Raw genomic sequence first — 22,901 nt, 5'->3', positions numbered from 1 at the left:
AATGTAAGGAGATTCTAAGCTTAGAATCTGAGAGGGCACCTGGCAGTGACTGAGTGCCAGCTGAGTTCCTCATTGACCCAGGAAGGAGCAGCCTTTCCCAGGAGCCATGACTCTGAAGTCTGGGACTGGGGGGCGGTGGCTAGAAAGAAGCAGGGAGGATGCCAAGAGGCTGAGGATGTCTACGCTCTCTGGACCTTGCCACTGGCCTTTCACACCAGCCAGTTACTCCCAGGCCTGCCCTGCTGCCCACAAACCCCAGCTGACTGGTCCTGCAGACCCTGAGGGGCACCCTCCCCCACCCCAGCACTGGCTCCTGACCTAGTCTGAGCTCTTGGCTCTGCCCTTGGCCCTCTGGCTTCTGTTTGTACTGGACCCAGGCCTATCCTAGTGAGCCATGGGGCTGCCCCTGGCTCTATCTTGTGTGCTGTCTCTGGCGGGAGTCCCTGTTCCAGCTTGAGCTTCATGGACTTGGACGCAGGCCACTTGGCCGGTACCCTGGCCAGGCCAGCCTGACCCCAAGGGAGGTCGTGGAGGATATGAGCAAAGATAATAGGACAGAGCAGCCTGTTTACAGAAGTTCTTCTGTATAGATTGGCACCTCAACCTACTTGTCACCTGTGATGGCCACAGGGATTACTTGAAAGGAAGTGCCAGGGAGTGAGTTGGGACCCACCCATGGACTCCCCTGCAGCTGGAATTCTGCGCTCTAAACCATCCTACATAATGAAATCGTCTCATTTTAAGTCACAATTATTCTTGCAATGAAATAGTAAGTTAATAATTTGCTAACCATTGCTAATTTCCTCCTATGTGCTAGGTGAAGTGATTCATTCCTTTTACAATTATTTATTGAACACCTACTATGAGCCAAGTGTTGTTCAAGAAGCAGTGAGCAAAGCAGGCAAAAATACCTGTCTTTATGGAGCTGGCATTTTAGTCTGGGAGGAGGCAGACTAAACTCACAGACAAGAAATGTTTAGTGTGTCACATGGTTGTAAATGCTGTGGGTGAAAATCAAGCATGGGGAATTGGAAATGAAGTAAAATGATCTCTGTCCACAGGTGACAAGATCTTATATGTAGAAAACCCTAAAGATTGCACACAAACACACAAAATGTTAGAACTAATAAATTCAACAAAATGGCGTTGTACAAAATCAACCACTGTTTTTCATTAAAAGGAAAGTAAAGTCATGCACTTTCCATGAGCGGAAGAGGAAGTGCACATGTCAACGTGGTAATGTCACTAGGATATAGGTTCATCATTACATGCCATCGATATTGATAAGTTAGTGATTGCAGGAATAGTCAGAAAACTTTCCATAGCAGCAAGGAATTTGGTAGGAAGAGGCATGGAATTTAAGGCAAGAATTGGAAAATCCTAAACTGTCAGAATGCTACAATATTGTTATTGTGAAAGAAGAAATATATTTGTAGACAGAGCCATGGGGCTGCCACCTTGCATCATTCCTGCATGGGGCTTTCCTGGAGTCACCAGGGCCCCGGGAGAACAGAAGCCAATGGAGAAGCACAGCCTATATGACAGCCCTCCCAGCACTCTGCCCAGGCTCCCGACTTCGAGGCCCCAGCAGAGAGTGAGCAGAGACTACGAAGGGCCCCACGTGGGGGCCACAGGGAGAAGGTTGGATTTTCTTGCTTTTGGAGTCATTGGAGGGTTTTTACAGTGAAGGGTGGAGGTGGGGGAGGGGAAGGAGGGAAGTAGAGCACAATGCTTATTTTTAAAATATTGTAGTGCCTTCATCAAAATTTACAAGTCAATTCAAAAAGCCTATGGAAATAAATAAAAAACACCCTAGAATTGTTAAAGCAATTATGAAAAAGGACACACTGGGAAGATTCTCATCCCTTGATTTCAAGACTTATTATAAGACACTCAGATTATGTGGTATTGGCACAGGACAGACAAATAGATGAATGGAACAGCTGGAGAGTCCTGAAATGAACCCGCAGGCACACGATCAGTGGATTTTTTGACAATGTTGTCAAGGCAATTCCATGGGAAAAGTCTTTTCAATAAATGGTGTGTGAACAACTAGATAAACAAAGGAAGAGTTGACCTTGATCCCTACCTCACACTACACACAGAAATAAGTTGAGACACCCTTACATATATTCTAGAATTACATCCTTACATACATTCTAGAATTACAAACTTTTTAGGAAGACAAAGGAGACCGTCTATTTGACTTTAGGATAGGCAGAGGTTTTTTCAAGAGGATCCCCAAAGAGCTAAACATGTAAACAAAAGAACTGATAACTTGGACCTTATCATTATAGAAGACTGTTGTTCATCAAAAGACATCGATTGTTAAGTGGAAAAAAAAAAGGCATTCCCAAAGTAGGAAAAAATATCTGCAATGTGGATTATGCCACAAAAATGTATGCCCATATACAAGGGATTTGTACCCAGAATATATAAAGAATTCCTAGAGCTCAATGATAAAAAGACAACACCATTTTAAAATGGTGAACAGACACTCTATAAAACTATAGAAATGGCAACAAGCATATAAAAATGTGGTCAACATCTTTAGTCTTCTCAGAAATGAATACCCTACCTAATAAAAGAGTAATATGCAAATTAACCATCACTCCGCTACACCCACCAGCCACACCCACCAGCCAATCAGAGCCAGTATGCAAATAAACCCAACCAAGATGGCTACAGCCACAAAGAGCAGGAGGGAGGCTTGGGTTTCCCAGGCAATGGAGGAAGCCAAGCTTTCCGCCTGCCCTTGCCAGCCTAAGCCTCCACTCAAGGCTATAAAGTTTCAATTATAGAAGGTAAACAAATCCAAACAGAAATGGCAGCAGCCACGGAGCTGGAAAGAGCGGGAGGCTAGGGTTGCCCTGGCAATTGAGGAAGCAAAGCTTTCTGCACACCCTGGCCGGCCCAGGTCTCCACTGCAGGCTACAAAGTTTCAATTATAGAAGGTAAATAAATTCCAACAGAAATGGCTGCCAACCACGGAGCGAGCAGTAGGCTTGGCTCCGCTCCAGGCTACAAAGTTTCAATTGTAGAAGGTAAATAAATTCCAGATACCAGGGCCTCCGCTTGGGTCGCCAGGGGGCGTGGCTGGACTGCAAACCACCACAGGCCCCTCGCTCAGGCCGCCCAATGCCCCAAGGGAACCCCCACCCTGATCCAGGACACCCTTCAGGGCAAACCAGCTGGCACCCACCCATGCACCAGGCCTCTATGCTATCTAATAAAAGAGTAATATGCAGATAGACCATCACTCCAACACACAATATGGCTGCCCCCATGTGGTCAAACATCCTGCCCTTATGTGGACACAAGATGGCCACCTCAAGATGGCCAGCAGGAGAGGGCAGTTGGGAGGCATCAGGCCTGCAAGGGAGGGCAGTTGAGAGGGACCAGGCCTGCAAGGGAGGGCAGTTGGAGGTGATCAACCCTGCAGGAGAGGGCAGTTAGGGGTGACCAGGCTGGCAGAGGAGGGAAGTTGGGGGCAAACAGGCTGGCAGCAGAGTGGTTAGGGGGTGATCAGGCTGGCAGGCAGAAGCGGTTAGGGGCAATCAGGAAGGCAGGCAGGCGAGCAGTAGGGAGCCAGCAGACCTGGATTGTGAGAGGGATGTCTGACGGCCTGTTTAGACCCAATCCTGGTGGGACTGGGCCTAAACATGCAGTCAAACATCCCTAGAGGGGTCCCAGATTAGAGAGGGTGCAGGTTGGGCTGAGGGACACCACCCCCCCCCGCCCCTGTGCACGAATTTTGTGCACTGGGCCTCTAGTTCTATATAATAAAAGTGTAGTATGCAAATTGTCCCCATCAACCAGAGTTCTTCCAGGAGTTGGACCAGGGGGCAGGAGGGCAGGGGGAAGGGAGGGAGTACCTGGCCGGCAGCTGGCAACTGCTAGGAAACCTTCCAATACATGAATTTTATGCACTGGGCCTCTAGTTTAAACCATAATGAGTCCTGGTCAGTGTGGCTCAATTGGTTGAGCGTTGTCCTGTGCACCTAAAGGTCATGTGTTCGGGTTTTTTTTATTGTTTAAATTATTACACATAGTAATACATATATCTTCTCTCCCCCCCCCCCATTGACTTTTCCACAGCCTCCCCTACCCCCTGTCGCATGCCCTCATCCCACCCCCACTGTGTCTTGTGTTCTATTACCAGTTAGGGCACATACCCAGTTTCAGGATTGATTGCCAGTTGAGGTGCCTATAGGAGGTTACTTGTCAATGTTTCTCTCTCACATTGATATTTTCTCTCTCCCTCTTTCTTCTTCTCTCTCTCTCAAATCAATAAAAATAACCATACTTAAATAATAATGAGATGGCATCTCACTCCCTTCAAAATAGCTGAAAATGGGAAAGACTGACAATCCTGGTGAGGACTGAGAAGCTAGAACTCTCATGGTCTGTTGATTGGAGAGGAAATGGTACAATTATTTTGAAAAACTATTGGGCAGAAACTTGCCCTTTAACCCAGCAATTGCATTCCTGAGGGAAACATGTCCACAAAAAGATTGGTCTATGAATGTTAATATCAGCTTTATTCATAATAAGTTCAAACTGGAAACACCCAAATATTCATCAGGAAGAGATTGGACAAACTGTGGGATATTCATAGGTGGCAAACAGCTCAGTACTAAAAAGAAGGAACTGCCAATAAGCAGGATGAATTCTTTGGATGAAAGAACACAGACAGAAAAGAGCACATCCTTACCGTTCCCTGTAAGTCAGGAACCAGCAAAGCTAATGATGGTGATAAGAGAGAGCAGTGGTTCCCTGTGGCGGTGGGATGCTCTGAAAAGGGGCCTGGGGACACTTTCTGGAGGTTATGGTGACATTCTGTGATTTTTTTATTTTAATTTTTTATTTTTATTGTTGCACGGGTAGATAATTGACCAGAACTTGTGCACTTAAGCTCTGGGCATTGCACTCTATGTCAATATTATCTTAATTATATTATTAATAATATTAGTACCACCATAGTGTCTGATGGTTGAGGCAGATGAAGCAGGAAGGCCAGTGGGGAGGCTGTTACCAGGGTCCAGGCAGCTGATGGTGGGAGATGCAGGAAGGGCCCAGCTGGGGCTCTGCTCTGGAGGGAGGTTCAGAACTTGTTAGCCCAGAGGCAAAGGTCTCTTTCGACCAGGATCAGTGAGTCCATAAGCCCATTTATTTATTTTGTTTGAACATTTTACTCTGACCCCTTCTCTTTCTAAAATAATTTGAGGCTAACTATAGCAAAGGGCTTGTATTTAATAAAACTGAGAAGACATAACTAGAATAAAAAATTGAAACCAGAAGGCAAAAGAAGCAAATATGTCTGTTTGGGGACTGATATGAGAAAGCAAAGATCAGGCATCTGCCCAGTGTCCTTGGCTGGCACCTACCAGGGGCTTCTGGTGGATTGCCAGGGGGCAGCGAGGGTCTTTTAACGTCAGAGGAAAGACAGCTCAGATGATAGACCCCGAGTGCTGGACCAAGTTGACTTTAGTGGAAGAAGACTATATCTGCCTTTTAGCTAGAGACTCTCTGGGACTCATAAAACTAAAAATATACATTTTTGTAGAATTTGATTTGTGACAGACTGTTATGCCGTAAAGGTCTAGTACATCAAGAAGTGCTCTACAAAGAAATGGCAGCTGCTTTAGGGAAAAGTACCTGCTTTTTGTTTGAGACTGAATTTAATAAGCAGAAATGTAATTAGTGTGGGGTGTAATTTAGGATAAACTCCGAGCCTAAGTATATTCCCCATGCATTTATGGAACCATTATCATTTAAAATTACTACAAACTGCCCTAACTGGTTTGGCTCAGTGGATAGAGCGTCGGCCTATGGACTGAAGGGTCCCAGGTTCGATTCCGGTCAAAGGCATGTACCTTGGTTGCGGGCACATCCCCAGTGGGGAGTGTGCAGGAGGCAGCTGATCGATGTTTTTCTCTCATCAATGTTTCTGACTCTCTATTCCTTTCCCTTCCTCTCTTTAAAAAACCAATAAAATATATTACAAAAATAAAGTTACTACAAATTAACATTCTGATATGGGCATTGAGCCTGGTTTGAATATATCAAGTCTAAATGAAGGCAGCTATTGACACAGAAATACTGTGAAAGTGTATGCTGAAATACACATCGTTTATTGATTGATCATTATCCTTACAGACAATTCATTATGTGGCCAATTGAATGAGAGTCCCCTTGTCCATATTAGACATCCCTTAATTAACAACAATGAACAAATCAGAAATGATTAAAGGGGAGAATTTATGTATGGGGAAGATGTTAAAAATAAATGCCAGCAGGGCAGTCAATCAAATTAAGCCTAGTCTTAGTTCTGGAACTTCTGCTTGACTCTGGAAGGGGACCAAACCGAAGGAGTGCTTAAGTCAACATCAGAGGATCAGTGGCAAACTCCTGTTGGCATTGCCCGTCGGCTCTAATAGCAAAGTTCGCCTTCTCGTGCAGAGACTGGGGAAGGAAAGTAAGCGTCAGAAACAATTTATATGCCCCAAGAAGGCTCAATTCGGGGTTGAAGCTTTAGCAAATATGATTGCAATTTATTTCAAACTGGTGGGTAACGTGACCCAGATGTATACCACTAAGGAGAAGGTCATACTCCTCCATCAACAGTATAAACGGAGAGAATGAAATGTGAAGAAAACTATGACAGGTTGGAGGTTTTGCGGGACTTGCTTACTCATAGTGGTTTAGGTTGGCAATAGCTGAGTTGTGCTGTAAGGGGAGGAAGGGCTCGCTGCCACCATGCGGGTGACCCTCAGGAAGATCACCTGGTCACAGGGACGCGTTGATGTCAGGTGCTCACTGGAGTACAAAGTAGGGATGCACTGGTGATGAAGGCTAGGCCTCCAGAGTCCCAGGTTTCCTGCAGCTTAATCACACCACGTGGGACAGTAAGTGGGGGCTGGGAGAAGCAGACATTCGTGAGGAATCTGAAGATCTGGTTTCAGGCCCTTGTTGTGCATTTACTGGGTGACTCTGGTTGGACAAGCCTTGTGAGCTCTCTGAGCCTAGACATTTCCATCTGTTACATGGGGTCAGTGCCTCCTGTCCTGCTTAGCCTCAGTGAAGGATTGTTGTGGGCATGACGGGGACAGAGGACACATGGGCCCTTTGAAAAAGCCTGCAAAGATCTTCTGCAGTTGTTTTTTATTATTTGATGGTAACTAGCTCTCCAGTGGGAGCTGGAGCTGGAGCCGGAGCCACGCGATGGTTCGTACTAGAGCCTGGAGATATTTTAGAAAATAATCAATACAAGATGCACTGGGTTGGAGCCACGATAAGACTAATAAGTCTTGACAGTGTGCTGTTTGATAAAATTAATAATTCTTGAGAGAAACATTGTAAAAACCTATAGGAGGGGAAAGCCAAGTGCAATGGGGAGAGAGCTTAAACCCATGTGGAAACTTGAGAACCATCTGCGGAAGGTCAGCTCTCATCCTGCTGCTGTGGGGCAGGTTACACCCATGTACACACGTATACACACAGTCACACATGCTCATGTGCACACACATACACACCCCACACAATGCATATACATGTACAATATGCATAGTACACACGTACACACACACACACACACACACACACACACACACTCACGCACATGTGCGCACAGGCCACAAGCACCAGCTTTGTTGGCTGGGTCTCAGGAGAGACTGGTGAGTAAGGAAGACTAGTAGTAATTTTAATAGTGGGTCAGGGGCCCCCCACCTGCTAAGGAAATGCCCCTGCCTCTGAAATTTTAAGGCAAAGCAGTGACAATGGTTTGCGCCGTCCCACTTCTCGCTGGTGGAGAAGCAAGTGCTCATGTGGCTTTGGGATTCGTGGCTGTTGTGTACAGCCAGTGAGATGGGGCAGTGAGGGGGCGGGTTTAAATGAGCAAAGCCTGAGATGATCTAGGTTAGACAGGGAAGTAAAGAATATTGCTCTTCCTGTGTCCTCAACCTTCCACTCCTCTGTCTTTATCAAGACTGTCCCTGGATGGGAGCCAGGCGTTCCGGCTGACCAGAGGTCAGCACACAGGCTGCTGGCAGGACTGCGGGACTGTGGAGCGCCAGGGGGCAAACCTGCTAAGGTAGCTCAAGGCCCCAGGGAATCTGTCGGGAGTCTGGCCTGCAGGCAGACACAGCTGACCTTCCATTGTGTAAGAACATCATCTTGAAGCTCATATATAGTCAGAGACCAGACAATCACCGGAGGAGAGAATGAAAACATTTACTGCCGTAGGATGATGGGGTTAATACTCATTTAAAAAGTGCTCTGTGTTGCATTTTTGTTATAAAGTAAATATGTTTTTTATATAACTGTTAATCCATAAGTTCAGAAAACCATAGGAAACCTTGACATTGGGTCTGTCCTGTTTCCAGGCAGAGAAAACAAAGAATTTTGCCAGCCGAAGCCTCGTCATAGGAGAAGTGCTCTCCACGGCAGACATGGCCACAGCAGTAAAGGTGAGAGGGACTGGGCACCGCCCTCATGAACTGACACTTGGTTTTGAATGACAAGGGCTCCTGCAGCTATCAGTCTATTGATGGGAACAGATTTTTCTCTTCAGCCAAGTCTGGTGGAGTGTGACCTGGGAAATCTCCACAGGTGTCCCTGAATTGTGGGCGGGGCTCTTTTGGAATCTCCATGGTATGGAATTGAGCCTGGTGCATTGAGTCCTGCAGGGAATGTCTGACTGAAGGGAGTTAGGGGCTCCAAGCTGACTTGAGAGACATTCCACCCAATTGCAACATGTGCACATTACTGAGATCCTGGTTCAAGCAACGCACTAAAGAAAAATTCCAAGCCAGTTGGGGAAATGAGTACATTACATATTTGGTGATACTAAAGAATGGTTATATTCTAGGTAGGGTAATGGTTTTAGGGTTATGTTTTTAAAAAGAGTATTTCCCTTTTACAGATGGATAGGACCTGCTTGGGGATGAAATGACAGGGCATCTGGGATAAACTTCAAGGTTACCTGGGGTATGGAATGGGGACAAAATTGTGAGGTCGGTCATCTTTAGTCCATCATACTCTTCTATTTTGTTTGAAATTTTTCTCAATCAAAAGCTTTTTAAGAAGTTGTTCTCTTGAACAAAAATCTGAGTAGATTTAGAGAAATAGATATTTTTAAATGCTTCTCTGATCGCTGTGCTGCTTAAAACCCCTTCCTGGCGCTGGAGGGATGGGTGCAGGGTACTGGGAGCAGTGCCTGTGAGCTCTGGGATGGGCAGGGCATCCCCCACCTCCCTGCCAGCCTAGAGCCGCTGGTGGCCTCTGCCTACTTCCTTTCATCTTCCCTGAGCTGGCTGTTCACCTGAGCAGGGGCGTCAGCATCAGTTCATCTCGTCATCTGTGCCCACAGGCCGGGCCTTCCTTTCCCTCCATGTCTGTTACCCACAGACTCGGGTGTTCCTGAGCGCTTTGGACAAACACCGTTGTGCTCACACAGCCAAGTGCTGGCCCGCTAGGTTGGCTCGGCAAACAGCTCACAGTGAGGGGCAGGAAAGAGAGAGAGGTGCCAGGGAAGCCTAGAATCCTCACTTAGCTTGGGAGTCGCCCAACACCTCTGCCAAAAACACTGATTCGGTCCAGAGGGACTCAAGGCTGAAAGAAGCGTGACCTGCCTCCTTTTCCTCTTCCCACAACTGGTCCCTTCCTTACTTGAGTCATCTTACTATCGGTCTTAGTTTGCCTGGGCTGCAATGATAAAACACTATAGATCAGTGGCTTAAACAACAAACATTTATCTTCTCGCCATTCTGTAGGCTGGACATCCAAGATCAGAGCCAGCAGGTCCAGTTCCTGGGTAGGACCCTCTTGCTGCAGATAGCTGCCATCTTGTGTCCTCACAAGAGGGTTGATGGTGGAAGAGAGAGTGAAAGAGGGAGGGAGGCTGGGAGGGGGCGAGAGAGAGAAATAGTTCTCAGATATCTCTTCTAGGAACACTGATTTCATGGTGAGGGCCCTGCCCTCATGACCTCAGCTAAGCCTAATTAGTTCCCAAAGGCCCCATATCCTAATACCACCGCATTGGGGATTAAGACTTCAGCATATGAAGTTGGGGGGCTACAGTTCAGTCCATAGCACTGTCCTTACTGGGGTCACCACTGTCGCAAACAGTGCCTGCAGTGCCTCAGTGTATCCCCTTGGCTCTTGGAATGAAAAGCGGCGGATGCTCACAAAGTTTCTTTGGGAGACCTGCCTTCATTGTTGTGTGGGAGGGGCCTGGCCTGCCACAGCCTGGTGCTGGCTGCTTCCTGGCCCACATGACAGACCACGGGTCAGTGGCAGCAGGGAGACCAATGACCTGGCACACGTCCAGTCTCTGGGGTTTAGTCCCAGGTCTGGCGTGTGTGCTGGGGCTGTGACCCCTGAGATGTGGCTGAGCCCTTCCCAACACTCTCCAGGGAGAAGCTCACTGAGTAGACTGAGGTGGGATCAGCCTGCACCCCAGCTCTTGCCCAGCTTTCCCTGCTATTATGGGCCATCCCTCTATCTAGTCCCCATCTAAAGTTTAGAGGCCCAGCCAGGGGACCCCCTTCTTCACCCACCCTCCATCAGCAATACTTTCCCAGGGTTTACAAAAGACTGGATGAAGTCTTGGCTGCTGACCCTCACCGAATCCTTGCAGCAGTTTCATGAAGTGCTGTTAGATGCCAGGCAGGTTGGGTTTGAACCCCAGCCCTGCCCATTTCCTCCAGCACAGCCCTGTCAGGTCACTTCCCTCTCCTGAACCTTGGGGTCCTCATCTGACAAGTAGGGGTGATGTTTTCTTCTCTGAGTTGTCATGAGAACCAATGACCTCGTGTGAATGGAGCTCAGTGCTTGGAAGGCGGGGGTGCTCATTAGTTGGGGTGCTCATCATTCACTCCATTGTCAGATGGGGAATAAGGGCTTCTGTGTCATTTGTCCCAGGTCCCACAGCAGGGGGAGCTGTGCGGGGGTCTGATGCAGCCAGCCTCTTCGCCTTCCTGTTGCTCAGTTGCATGTCTTTCATCCCAGGCCTCGGGAGCTGGACCCTGAGTACACAGGCAGAATGAACGTTCAGAAGTCATTTGATGGGGTGAACAGGGCACCTGAGATGGAGGACTGACTCGCTGTGGTGTTGGAGTGGCCTCTCTCTCGAGTGAACTGTGAGCTATGTCTGCCAAGAGGAACTGGAGTCTGACAGGGGTAAAGGGGAGGGCATGGTGTTTGACTGGGGGCTAGCTGCGACTCAGTTGTTGACTGTTGCTCATAATGGCCTGTGCTGTCCTTCTTTCCAGTGTGGAATAATTTATTGGCTATTTGGTGGTGCAGTCAGGAATCTCAAAAGCCTGGGACATGTAACTAAGAGGCTTCAGCCTTCTTTTATGGAGAGCCTTAAAAATTCACAGTGGCTAGCGTGTGTGTGTGTGTGTGTGTGTGTGTGTGTGTGTGTGTGTGTGTGTGTGTGTTTACGAATGCTTATGCAGAAAATAATGAAACAGGATTAGTGTCAGCCAGAACTTTGTTTGGAATGAGAATTTCTCACTCTCTTTTTTTGTATTACATTGAGCCTGTCATATTCTTAACATCACATTAGCTGTCACCAGGATGGATTATAATTTTTAAAAATATGTTTTTATTGATTTTGGAGAGGAAGAGAGAGATAGAAACATCAATGATGAGGGATCAAACCCGCAATCCAGGCATGTGCCCTGACCTGGAATTGAACCATGACCTCCTGGTTCATAGGTCGATTCTCAACCACTGAGTCGCACCAGCCAGGCTGGATTATAATTTTTAATAATTATTTCCAACTCACCTCTTCCTCTCTCACCAACATTCCTAATGATCTGAAAGGTCTGTAGTTAGATAGTCAGAGTGGCCACCTGAGCAGCTAACCCCCTTCTCACATCTGGTTAACTGCAGGAGCAGAAATACACTGGGATGTTTGCAATGACCGAGAGGTGCCAAGGGAACAACGTGAGAGGGATCCAGACCGAAGCCACTTTTGACCTCTCTGCACAGGTGAGGATTCTTCCCCTTGTGTAGTTCTAGGCAGTAGGTCACCTGCACAGAACCAGTGTCTCCCTCTGACCGAGCCCAACTTCATACCCTCTGGTGTGCCCTCTAGCATGAGGCACTTTGATTCACAGCAATCATCTAAGTGCTTCAGTGGAGGTGGACATGTGCTCACCTCCACAAGTCTAATACCAGTGCTTACACAGCACCTACTATGTGCTGTGTCCACCTCCAGGAGTCTAATACCAGCCAGTGCTTACACAGCACCTACTGTGTGCTGTGTCTACCTCCAGGAGTCTAATACCAGTATCACACAGCACCTACCAAGTGCTGTGGTCACCTCCACAAGTATAATACCAGTCAGTGCTTACACAGCACCTACTATGTGGTGGGTGCTGTTCTAAGCACCTTCCATGCACTCAATAAATAATGCTTATGACAACTCTATGAGAAAGATGCCAAAGCCGCTTGGGTGTCCTTCTTCACAATAGCAGGTGAGTGACAGGAAGGGGTGTTGTTGTTGGTACTCTCCAGCGCACTGTGCAGCAGGAGGGCACAGTCCGTGCTGCGTCTTCCTCACCTGGAGCTAGGTCCTCTGTGCTGGCACGGTGCCATGCTCTTATTCGTTACCTGCACGAAAATTCATAGGACAACCAAAGCTAACATTTCACAGTCGTACCTTTCCTATTTACTACATGTGATGAACTCCAAGAGTTTCCCTCCCCTTATCATTAATTAAAAGTTGCTTGAGATGCATGACCCTCTCGATTAATATTTCCATTGTGGGTAACAACCAGCCACGAGCAACCCTGCTCTGCAGATCCCCACCCCCATTCTTTAGCTCCTACTCCCCCTGAATAGAGAAAACAGATGTGTACTTATTTCACTTTACGTTATAGTTTCTTGTTTGATATTGGGTATCCAGAAGAACTACAAAGGAACAAACACATTTCGAAGTTCTTCCTAGAAATGACTTTGTGTACATGTAAGTATGCAAGCATGTGCATGAGTGTGGGTGTGGCCAATGCATGTGTGTGTGGCTGGTCGACCAGGTCTTCATTTTTGCTGAGTTTGGACTTTAGAGCCTGGGCTTTTGTAAGTAGGTTTTCCTGACCCACAAATACTAGGTGCTCACTGTTGAGAATGACAGGTTCAGTGAGGGCTGTGTGGGAGGGTGCCCTGCCTTTCCTCCTGCCCTGGTGCTGGTCGTCTTCAGCAGCTGGTGATGTCCAAGGTCATGATAACAGCAACAGTGAGGACCGCCCTTTAGTGAAGGCTCACCATGTCAGACGCCCTCTGCATCGTGTACTGTATCCTCTCACAGCCCGGGAACTGTCAGCGCGCTGCTTCTGCTCATTGAGCACGTGCGTGCCAGGCACAGGCTTAGCCTTCTACCTGCCACATGGTTAAATGTTCTATACCTACAGGAAGGTATTACTGTCCCTATTTTACAGGTGGAAAAACTGCGGCTCACAGGGGTTAAGAAACTGATTCTGGCTGTGCAGTTCATGAGCAGGTCTCGGGTCCTAGTGTGATCATCCCTCACAGCTTAGTTTTCCTGCTAAGAGATGGGGGCTGACATCTTGTGGGTTTGGGCTGACCAACTTTTCCTCTTCCCTAACCATGGTATTGAAGTCACCTTGCTGTTATTAAAGGGAAAAATACCCTCACCCACATTATTTATTTGTTTCATCTTACAATTATTTTTTCCACAAAAATAATTTCCCTGTGCTGGTCCCATTTCCCCTAAACAGCACAAACGAGGTAGCTCCCAGGTGTGAAACCATAATGATGCAGGGACTCTGGTGGATGCCGAGTCTCCGGAGGATGGCACAGAGGAGGTGGAGGCCTCGTGTGCTGGTGTGTTTCCCTTTCATGTCCCTTTAAACTATTAGAGCGTATCAAAGAGCCTCCACTCCCTTGAGGACTGTCCCAGCTTCTCACAGTTTTGGGTTATTCCTTCCTCTGTGTTGGTTGTTTTATTTATTTTTTAGGGGGGGGGGTTGGGTGGTGGTATGGATAGTTAAGAGGTAAAAGTTTTATTTTTATACTTTATGCTAAATTTCACAAATAAATGAGGCTAAAATCTCTTGGGTGAAGGTATCTTAATTTTTACTTATTTATTTATTTTTTTAATCCTCACCTAAGGATATTTTTCTATTGATTTTTTAAAATACATTTTTATTGATTTCAGAGAGGAAGGGAGAGGGAGAGAGAGACAGAAACATCAACCATGAGAGAATCATTGATCGGCTGCCTCCTGCATGCCCCCTGCTGGGGCTCGAGTTGGCAACCCGAGCATGTGCCCTTGTTCGGAATCGAACTCGGGACCCTTCAGTCCATAGGCCGACACTATATCCACTGGGCCAAACCAGCTAGGGCAGTGGTCGGCAAACTCATTAGTCAACAGAGCCAAATATCAACAGTACAACGATTGAAATTTCTTTTGAGAGCCAAATTTTTTAAACTTAAACTATATAGGTAGGTACATTGTTATTAACTTAATTAGGGTACGTGGTATTTTGTGGAAGAGCCACACTCAAGCGGACAAAGAGCCGCATGTGGCTTGCGAGCCAGGGTTTGCCGACCACTGAGCTAGGGCATCCATTGATTTTTTTAAAATTAATTAATTTTTTTAGAGAGAGTGGAGGAGAGGGAGAGAGAAACATTGATGTGAGACACATCGATTGGCTGCCTCCTGCACACACCCTGACTGGGGCTGGGGATTGAGCTTGCAATGGAGGTATGTGCCCTTGCCCCTTCAGTACCAGGGCCAGTGCTCTAACCACTGAGCAACTGGCCAGGGCCATCTTAATTTTTAGAACTTACAGCAGTGACCACTCTGCTAGCCTTCAGCAAAGCATGATACTGGGAGCCGACACACATGGTGTGCATTATGTAGATCAGCTACAACGCCAGCATTTGGGCTGATGCAAACTTTCCAAATCAAGTGTTTTTGCCAGAAGTGACAAACCTCCTTTCCCAGAGTATATCAGATGTTTACGGGGACTGGTGGCCTCCTGCCATTCCCTCCCCCCACGTATTTCCTGCCAGGCCAGTGGTTTCTGCTACTACCCCTCCTTCCCTGGAGGTGTAATCTTCGCCTCACCACACGAACTGTTGTTGTTTTTTGTTTGTTTTTTACTGCACCAGCCTCAAACAGTTCCTTTCTTTGAGAAGTCCTGGCTGGCCCGCCAAGACCAGGGCAGCCTCCGGAGACTTCTCTTAAAAGGATTCAGCCATGTCCATTTATATCTCTGCAAAGCCCTTGCACATGTGAAAACTTTGCCTGCGCAAACATATGTCAGAGCGGGTTTTCTTAGGCTTCAAGACTGTATTTCTTGGCCAGAAGGAAAGTGGAATCTACATACTTTCGAATCTGAAACCTGAGATAATCTTTCCATGATCAATAGCTTGTTGGTTTAGTTCAGTCACATCTTCAATATTGTCGGTTCCAATTAAATGTGTATTTCTCCTGGATGCCCCTGCCTGTCCCAGGTGCCTTGTATTCAGAGCTGGCCATTGTGGTGTTTCAGGGTAACGCAGGTGGTGAGCCAAATTAGGGAGAACCAACCGGTTAGGGGAGCATGTCCATTGCGAACCTGTACTGCTGGCTTCCAGGGGTAAGGAAGGAAAACCGAGTTCTGAGCAGAGACTTAAACAGAAACCTCCATTTCTTCCCACTTCTCCCTGATCAGCGTTCTTTTCAGACTGTTTTGAGCTGGAATCCTTGATCATGTTAAGGAGACAACCTGTATGACACATTCTAAGATTCTCTTTCTTTTCTTTTTTAAATTTTGTCTTTATTGTTGAAGGTATTACAGATGGCCCCCTTTCCCCCCTCTATTCCCCCCCCTTCCCAGGCCTTCACCACACTATTGTCTGTGGCCATGAGTTATGCATATACTAGTATGTATATAAGTTCTTCGGTTGATCTCTCCCCACCCAGCCCCCCGACCCCTGCCTTCCCTCTGAGATTCCTCAGTCTGTTCTATGCTTCTGTGTCTCTGGATCTATTTTGTTCATCAGTTGGTTTGTTCATTAGATTCCACATATGAGTGAGATCATGCGATATAAGATTCTTTTTCTTATAAGATAGAGAATCATTTACAAATGGTTCTGAGGGCTTGTATGTGTGAACCTTTTTGGGGAAGTTCTGAAAGAGCCATCAAAGCCTTAACTAAGTTATTTCTCTTTATACAAGTCAAAATGGCATGGGCTGAGGGCCTAAGCAGTGGTGGGAGCAGGGCAAGGCTGCCTGTTGGTTTTGCTGGCATTGAGCACACTGTTTTGGCCTTTGGTTAGTTGGTTGCTGTTTGAATGACAGGCCTTTCTCATGGAGGCAGTGATATTCATGGCCCGGGTCACAGGGATGGGCAGGAGAAACCAAGTGATTAGTCCTGAAGGAGTGATGCCCAGCAGACAAAAGGAAACACATAGACATGGACTTGGGCCCCAGGTCATTGGACGTCCATCCTGTCTTGTGAACCTCATAGGTGGGATGTTTGGGGGACAGGGGTGTATGGAGAGCAGAATGGATATTACTGGGCTTTTAGGGGTCTGGGTGTTGGATTATTTAAAATCAGAGCCTCAGTGTGTTTAGAGAGAAAGATGTTGATCATTGAAGAAAGTCTTTAGACATTGAAGCCCGGTGGCTCAGGAGTAGCACACGTGTCAGCCCACCATTATCACAGAGAGACCAGGAAGGAGGTCTCTTATCCAATGAAAATTTATCCAATGAAAATTGGCACCTTATTTTCCTGATGGAAGAATCGTTGAGGTGCTTTCATTTCTAGTCATTTTCATGGGAGGTGGAGGTGAGTGTGTGAGCTGAGGTGGTGGCATAGGGCCTTGACCTCACAAAGCTGAGCCAGACGACTTCGTTGTCTCCTCTGCTGTGACGTTACCCGAGTGGGCGCCCTTCACGATGCAGGCGTTTCACAGTCGTCCTTGCACTGAGCCGAGGTGATGGAATGAGGTTTAAGAAGAGAAATGCCGTCGCTTTGCTGCTTCTGTAGGCGGTTGTGATCCACATACTGTGCAAAGACGCTGAGAAGATGTACATCGGAAATGCCATGCATGGGAACTACGCCATGGTCTTCGCCCAGCTCATTGTGGGTAGACGATCTAAAGGTTGGTCACCACAGAAAACGAGAATGATTCTCCTCACCATCACTGCTCCCCAGTGAGCACTTGGCCCTGAAAACCCACACACAGGGCAGTGTTTTTCTTGTAATATTTGTGATGATAAAATTGACCAGACATTTAGATGTTATACACTGTTATCTGCGATCAACTGTGTCTTGCCCCAGGAAGTTGTAAAGCTTTATTCCTATCTTTTTTAAAAAAATGTATTTTATTGATTTTTTACAGAGAGGAAGGGAGAGGGATAGAGTTAGAAATATGGATGAGAGAGAAACATCAATCATCTGCCTCTTGCACTGGGCACTGCGAGGCCGCAGGACTGGGCTGCAGGTGTGTCTGTGAGAGCTTTGCATGTGTCCCATGGGAACCGGGACCAAAGCCCTGGCTGGCCCCGCCTCTGACAGTGCCCCTGGTGTCAGTGTTACTGAGAGCAGGGGCTGGCCCTCACGAGGTGAAACACCACCACCTCAGAAAGCCTGCGTGGTGTCCTTGAGTTCCCAGATTCAAGTGTGTCCTTGTCCAGGATGATGTTCTAAATAGAGATGTTCTCCCCCCAGACTAAGGCTTCCCAAGGTGAGTGAACAAAGGGACCCAGGTCTGACATGTCATGAGGAAGTGGGTTGGCAGGTTTCAGAAGCCTCTCGGCGGTCAGGTCGCCCACCCACCTGCTGCCATCCTGGTCCTTGTGGCCAGATTCCTTGTCTTTTAGGCATTTGCTTGACACATTTGCCCGTCTGTTGGGATGGAGAGGCACCTGTGTTCTGCGTTCCTGGGGGAGTAAGGGCTTTCCTCCCCTCTCTGTTCTGTCTGACATTCTTTCTGCTGCCTGGACTCGCCCTTTCCCGTCACAGCAACTGCTCAGACAGGCAGGCGTGGCCCCAGAGACCCCAGGAAGGCACAGCTGTTTAAGGTAACAGCAAAGAGCATCCCCACCCCCAGCCCTCGCATAGTGCATCACACTCTGGAAAGGACTTTGCATTCAAGTGGCATGGGGCCTAGGAGTAGCAGGGACAGCATTTCTGAGGCTGGCGTGGATTCACCCTGCAGCTCCTTTTCTTTCTGCTCTCTCTAGGTCTGCCTGCGGTGGATAATGGGATTTTAATATTTGACAAGTTCAGATAGCAAGGGACAGCCTGCTGGATAAGTGAGTGGTCCCTCCTTACCTCATTTCCTGCGTGTGTGATCTCATTGCTCCCAGCTCGGGCCTGGCTTTTGGCCTCCTGGGCTGCAGGCAGGACTTTGTTCTCATTACCACTCCTGCTCGGCTATTGACAACTAACTAGAAAATGCAGGTAAACAAACAGGACAAAATTAAAATGATCCAAGATGCTATTACCCTGACATAGTGTGTGTCATACTTTAACGTCTAACTTTTTAGACTTTTCTCCCTGGTGATATACCTATCTAAAGAGAGAAATATATTTGAGTTTACTGAATGAGATCCTCTTATGAATTCTTCTTTATAACTTGAATCTCTGCTTCACCTTATATGTCAGATGTTTCTGTGCAACAGTAAACACACGTGCATGGTCATTGTTAACACTGCTGTGAAAGACTGTGAAATAAATGATCTATGACTTAGGTACTCAGTCACGATTGTTGGGTATTTAGGGTGTTAGTGTCCGTGTTGCAGGTGTTAAAACGAGCGCTGCTGGGTGGATACTGTCACAGGTGCTCAGGGCCACTGCCCAGCTTCCCGGGGTGCGGCCCAGGTGGCTAGACAGTGAGGTGAAGGCGGCTTCTCCAGCCGTAGTCCGGGGCTCACAGCGCTCTTTGCAGAGGCTCAGAGACACCAGCTCCTTTCCTTTCCTCAGCAGCATTTCCTGCATCCAGTTAAAATCCCGACCACAGCCACATTTACTGGTAAATCTGTAAAGCAGCCAGGCTCGCTCCTGCTTTCCTATGGATTTTCCATTTGCACTTCACTCCTTTTTGTTGCTTGCAAGTTCTTGTCAGCAGATAAATGGCATGGATGCCAAAAATTTAGTAAAAATGGGTGGGAAACAGACTTAAAGTGGACCCAATTCTGTTTGTTATCTCCCCCGCCCGCAGCCCTTGAATTGCTTGGACGTAACAAAGGCTTCTTTGCAGCGTCCCTGGTGAAGCCCTCAGGCCCCAGGAGCAGCCGGTGCCCAGGACCCCAGATGCCTGCACATTTCCTGATCACCATGGCATCACTCCACTGGGAGATGGGGTGGAGGGCAGCAGAGCTACAGGTGTGAGCTCTCCCTATCGCCCCCACCCTCACGGGGCCTCAGTGGCCTGGACAGCCCTCTCCCAGAAGCTGGACCCACTGGCTTAGCATTCATCTAATGCACCAGAGATTAGAAAGTAGGTTAGACCAGAAAGAAAAGTGATAGGAAGCGACCTAGTCTGTAGATGATAGGAGCATACATAGAATACTCTTTGATAAGTAAGATTTGATTTTAAAGCCATTCCATGGACATGTAGGCTGCCTTTCCCCCCCCCCCCCCCCCCCCCGCCGCCGACTCCCCCGTACATATAGTACAGAACAGCAGCAGCAACACAGATGTTTTGTGGGAGGAGTCCCACTTTGGGGGTGTTGGTTTATCACTTGATCAAAAATGGGTCAGTAAATAGACATGATGAAATCGCTATCAAAATCCTAGTTGCCTTTTGTTTTCTGCAGAAAGTAAGAAACTGGTCCTAAAATTTGTATGGAAATGTAAGAGACTTAGAATAGTGGTAACAATCTTGATAAAGGAGAACAAAGCTGGTGGACTCACACTTCTTATTTGAAAACGTATTACAAAGCTATAGTAATCAAGACAGTGTGGTATGGACATAAGAATATCTATCTATCTATCATCTATCTATCTATCTATCTATCTATCTATCTATCTATCTCCACAGTGGAATAGGACAGAGAGTCTAGAAATAAACCCTGACATTTATGGTCAATTGATATTCAACAATGGTGACAAGACAGTTTAATGGGGAAAAAAAGTCTTTTCAACAAATGTGCTGGGACAACTAAATATTCATATGCAAAAGTATAAAGTGGGATCTTTACCTCATACCATATATACAAATGAACTCAAAATGGATCATAGATCTAAGTGTAAGAGCTAAAACTATAAAACTCTTAGTGACCTCGATTTAAGCAATGATGTATTATTAGATGTGATACCAAAAGCACAACCAGTCAAAGAAAAAAATAGATAAATTGGACTTGATCAAAATTAGCAAACTTTTATGCTTAAAAAAAAAAAGACGATTCACAGGATGGGAGAAAATATTTGAAGATTATGTATGTCATAAGGCTCTACTATCCAGAATATAAATGGAATTATTATAGTCCCACAATGAAAAAGATATATGACCCAATTAAAAAATGGGCAAAAATCCAAATAGGTACTTCTCCAAAGAAAATATACAAATGGCCAATAAGCACATGAAAAGATGCTGAACATCATTGTTGTTAGAGAAATGCCAATGAAATCACATTGAATTGCCACTTCACATCCACTCTAGTTTCTCTAATAAAAGAGACAGATGATAACAAGTGTTGGCAAGGATTTGGAGAAATCAGAACCCTCATACATTGCTGGTGGGATGTAAGGTGGTTTTGCTGATTTAGAAAATACTGGCAGTTCTTCAAAACTTTAAAGGTTTCATATGACCCAGCAATTTTACTTCTGCGTACATATGAAAACACTGTCCACACGGGAATTGGAATCATCTGTCCACATAATAACGTGTACACAAATGTTCATAGCATAATTATTCATAACAGCCAAGAACGTAGAAACAACACAAATAACTATAAACTGGTGAATGAGTAGACAAAATATGGTAGGTCCATGCAATGGAATATCATTTTGGCCATAAAAAAGAATGAAGTACTTATATACACGCTACAACATACATGGAAATTGAAAACAGTATGCTAAGTGAAAGAAGCAGCACAAAGCCACAAGTTGTAGGATTCTGTTTACACGAAATTTCCAGAATAGACAAATGCCTAGAGATAGAAAGTAGATCAAGGTTGTTGGGACCTGAAGGGTGGAGAGTATGGTATGGGGTTTCTTTTTGGGGTGATGAAATGTTTTGGAATTAGATAGTGACAATGATTGTACAACTTTGTGAATATACTAAAAACCATTGAATTGCACCCTTTAAAAGGGGGGGGGGAGGGTTATGGTGTGGATTATATCGCAACAACTTATGGATGGTGTTCACACTCAGGCTGCCCTCACTCCTGTCTTTGTCAGGGCCACTGCCGAGCCCGAAAACCTGCTTTTCCTTGTCAGCATCTCCTGGGGAGGCACCTGCCCTGCTGTCTCCTGAGGGAGGTTGCAGGATGTGAGGCCGTGAGACTTGCCCTGTGGGCAGGAGGGAGCTGCCTGACCTCCTTGCTGGGGGTGCCATGTTCTTCTCCTTTGTTAACCCACCTCTCTTTCCACTGCCTCTCCCCCACCACAGGTTTGGGTCCGTGCCCCCAGATGGGCAGCACCACTCCCCTATTAAGAACAAGAGTGCGAGATTCAACGCGATGCTGGAAGCACTGACCCCTTCGAGATTGGCGGTGACTTTCCAGGCTATCGGCGCCATGAAAGTAGCTGACGCTCATTTAACTTACCTCACTGTTCATTCTCTGCATGTCCCGGGGGTGATAATTCCTGGAGCTGAGCTTCCTGAGCCACAGTTGGTGTAAGATGGCCGGTCACTAGGTAGAGACCAAGAGTGCCAGTTGGCCACACGGAACATTCCCGCACACTGTTCCCACGGGGTCTGCCGTTCATTTGCAGCCAGCTGTGTGTTGCCGGTCACGGTGCGGTGACATTGCACTGTGGCAAGAGAGCCACAGACTGTGTCTCTGGGAGCAGGGCTGGTTCAGAACAAGCATGTCTGCTGAAAAGCAGCCGGAGCTGCCCCGTGGATGAGGCTGGCAGGACTTGGCTGAGTCCACAGGGCCATGTGGGGTGTGGCATCAGCACTGCCAGCTGGAGTCCGGGAGGTCAGACCTGCAGAGGCCTTTTCTGCCTCCCCTTCCCCAACTCTTCCATATATTGGTTTGGAAAGAGTGGCCAGGAGAGAAAGTTCTGGAAGGCCCCCCCGCCCCCTCACCCTCAGGACTCAGCACTGTGTTCTCTGAGCCCTCTCTGTCGCTTTGCATGAGGGAAAAGCCTGCTTCGAGCTCCCCTGAGCTTGGTGAAGCTGGAAGAAAATGAAGATGCCCATGGATACACATTGGTGGCTTGATCCAACATTGCCATCAACAAGGAATACATTTCATTCACCTGATTCCAGGCCTGACATCAGCACACAGTCGTCTGAATAGTAACAAGATTCTTCCTTCATCACTTCTCCCAGGTCTGTCCCGTTCACAGGAAGTTTGCCAGACACCAGTTCTGTGTGGCACCCTTCCCACCAGCAGGCACAGCTGTGACGCTGAAAACGTGCTCAGTGCCGAGCCTGCGACTGACGCCCACTTGGGGCGCTGCCCTTGCGCCTGTGTTTCTGTGGCTCTTGAAGTGGGTGAGCGGATGTGCGGCTCTGAGGTCCCGTGTGGGGAGTGGCTCAGCTGCTCCCCTGGGTTGAACTGTCGGGGGATGAACGAGGCCCCAGGAGAAGCTTGTCATGCAGGCACAGGGTGAGGCCAGGGCGCCCACGGGCGTCAAATGCTGAGGAAACCAACTTCGAGTCTGTGATAGAAGCCGTTTCAGGACTCCAGAGAGAGGCAAAGGGGGAGAAGCCAGATGAGCCCGTGATGATGGGACAGAAGTCTGCACAGGAGC

General features: G+C 47.2%; 1 protein-coding gene across 1 annotated transcript in view; it reads left to right on the top strand.

Moving 5' to 3' along the window:
- Nucleotides 1–22,901, top strand: part of ACOXL (acyl-CoA oxidase like) — a 190,815-nt gene that overhangs the window by 5,313 nt on the left and 162,601 nt on the right. The window contains 7 exon segments of the mRNA XM_054727940.1: nucleotides 8,385–8,468; nucleotides 11,274–11,353; nucleotides 11,895–12,000; nucleotides 17,013–17,127; nucleotides 18,212–18,250; nucleotides 18,253–18,283; nucleotides 21,586–21,718. Of these exon segments, the coding sequence (XP_054583915.1) occupies nucleotides 8,385–8,468; nucleotides 11,274–11,353; nucleotides 11,895–12,000; nucleotides 17,013–17,127; nucleotides 18,212–18,250; nucleotides 18,253–18,283; nucleotides 21,586–21,718 (588 nt within the window).

The sequence above is a fragment of the Eptesicus fuscus genome, chromosome 16 (assembly GCF_027574615.1).
Source record: "Eptesicus fuscus isolate TK198812 chromosome 16, DD_ASM_mEF_20220401, whole genome shotgun sequence".
In the NCBI taxonomy this organism is placed as follows: domain Eukaryota; kingdom Metazoa; phylum Chordata; class Mammalia; order Chiroptera; family Vespertilionidae; genus Eptesicus; species Eptesicus fuscus.
This window is presented reverse-complemented; position numbering and strand designations above follow the sequence as displayed.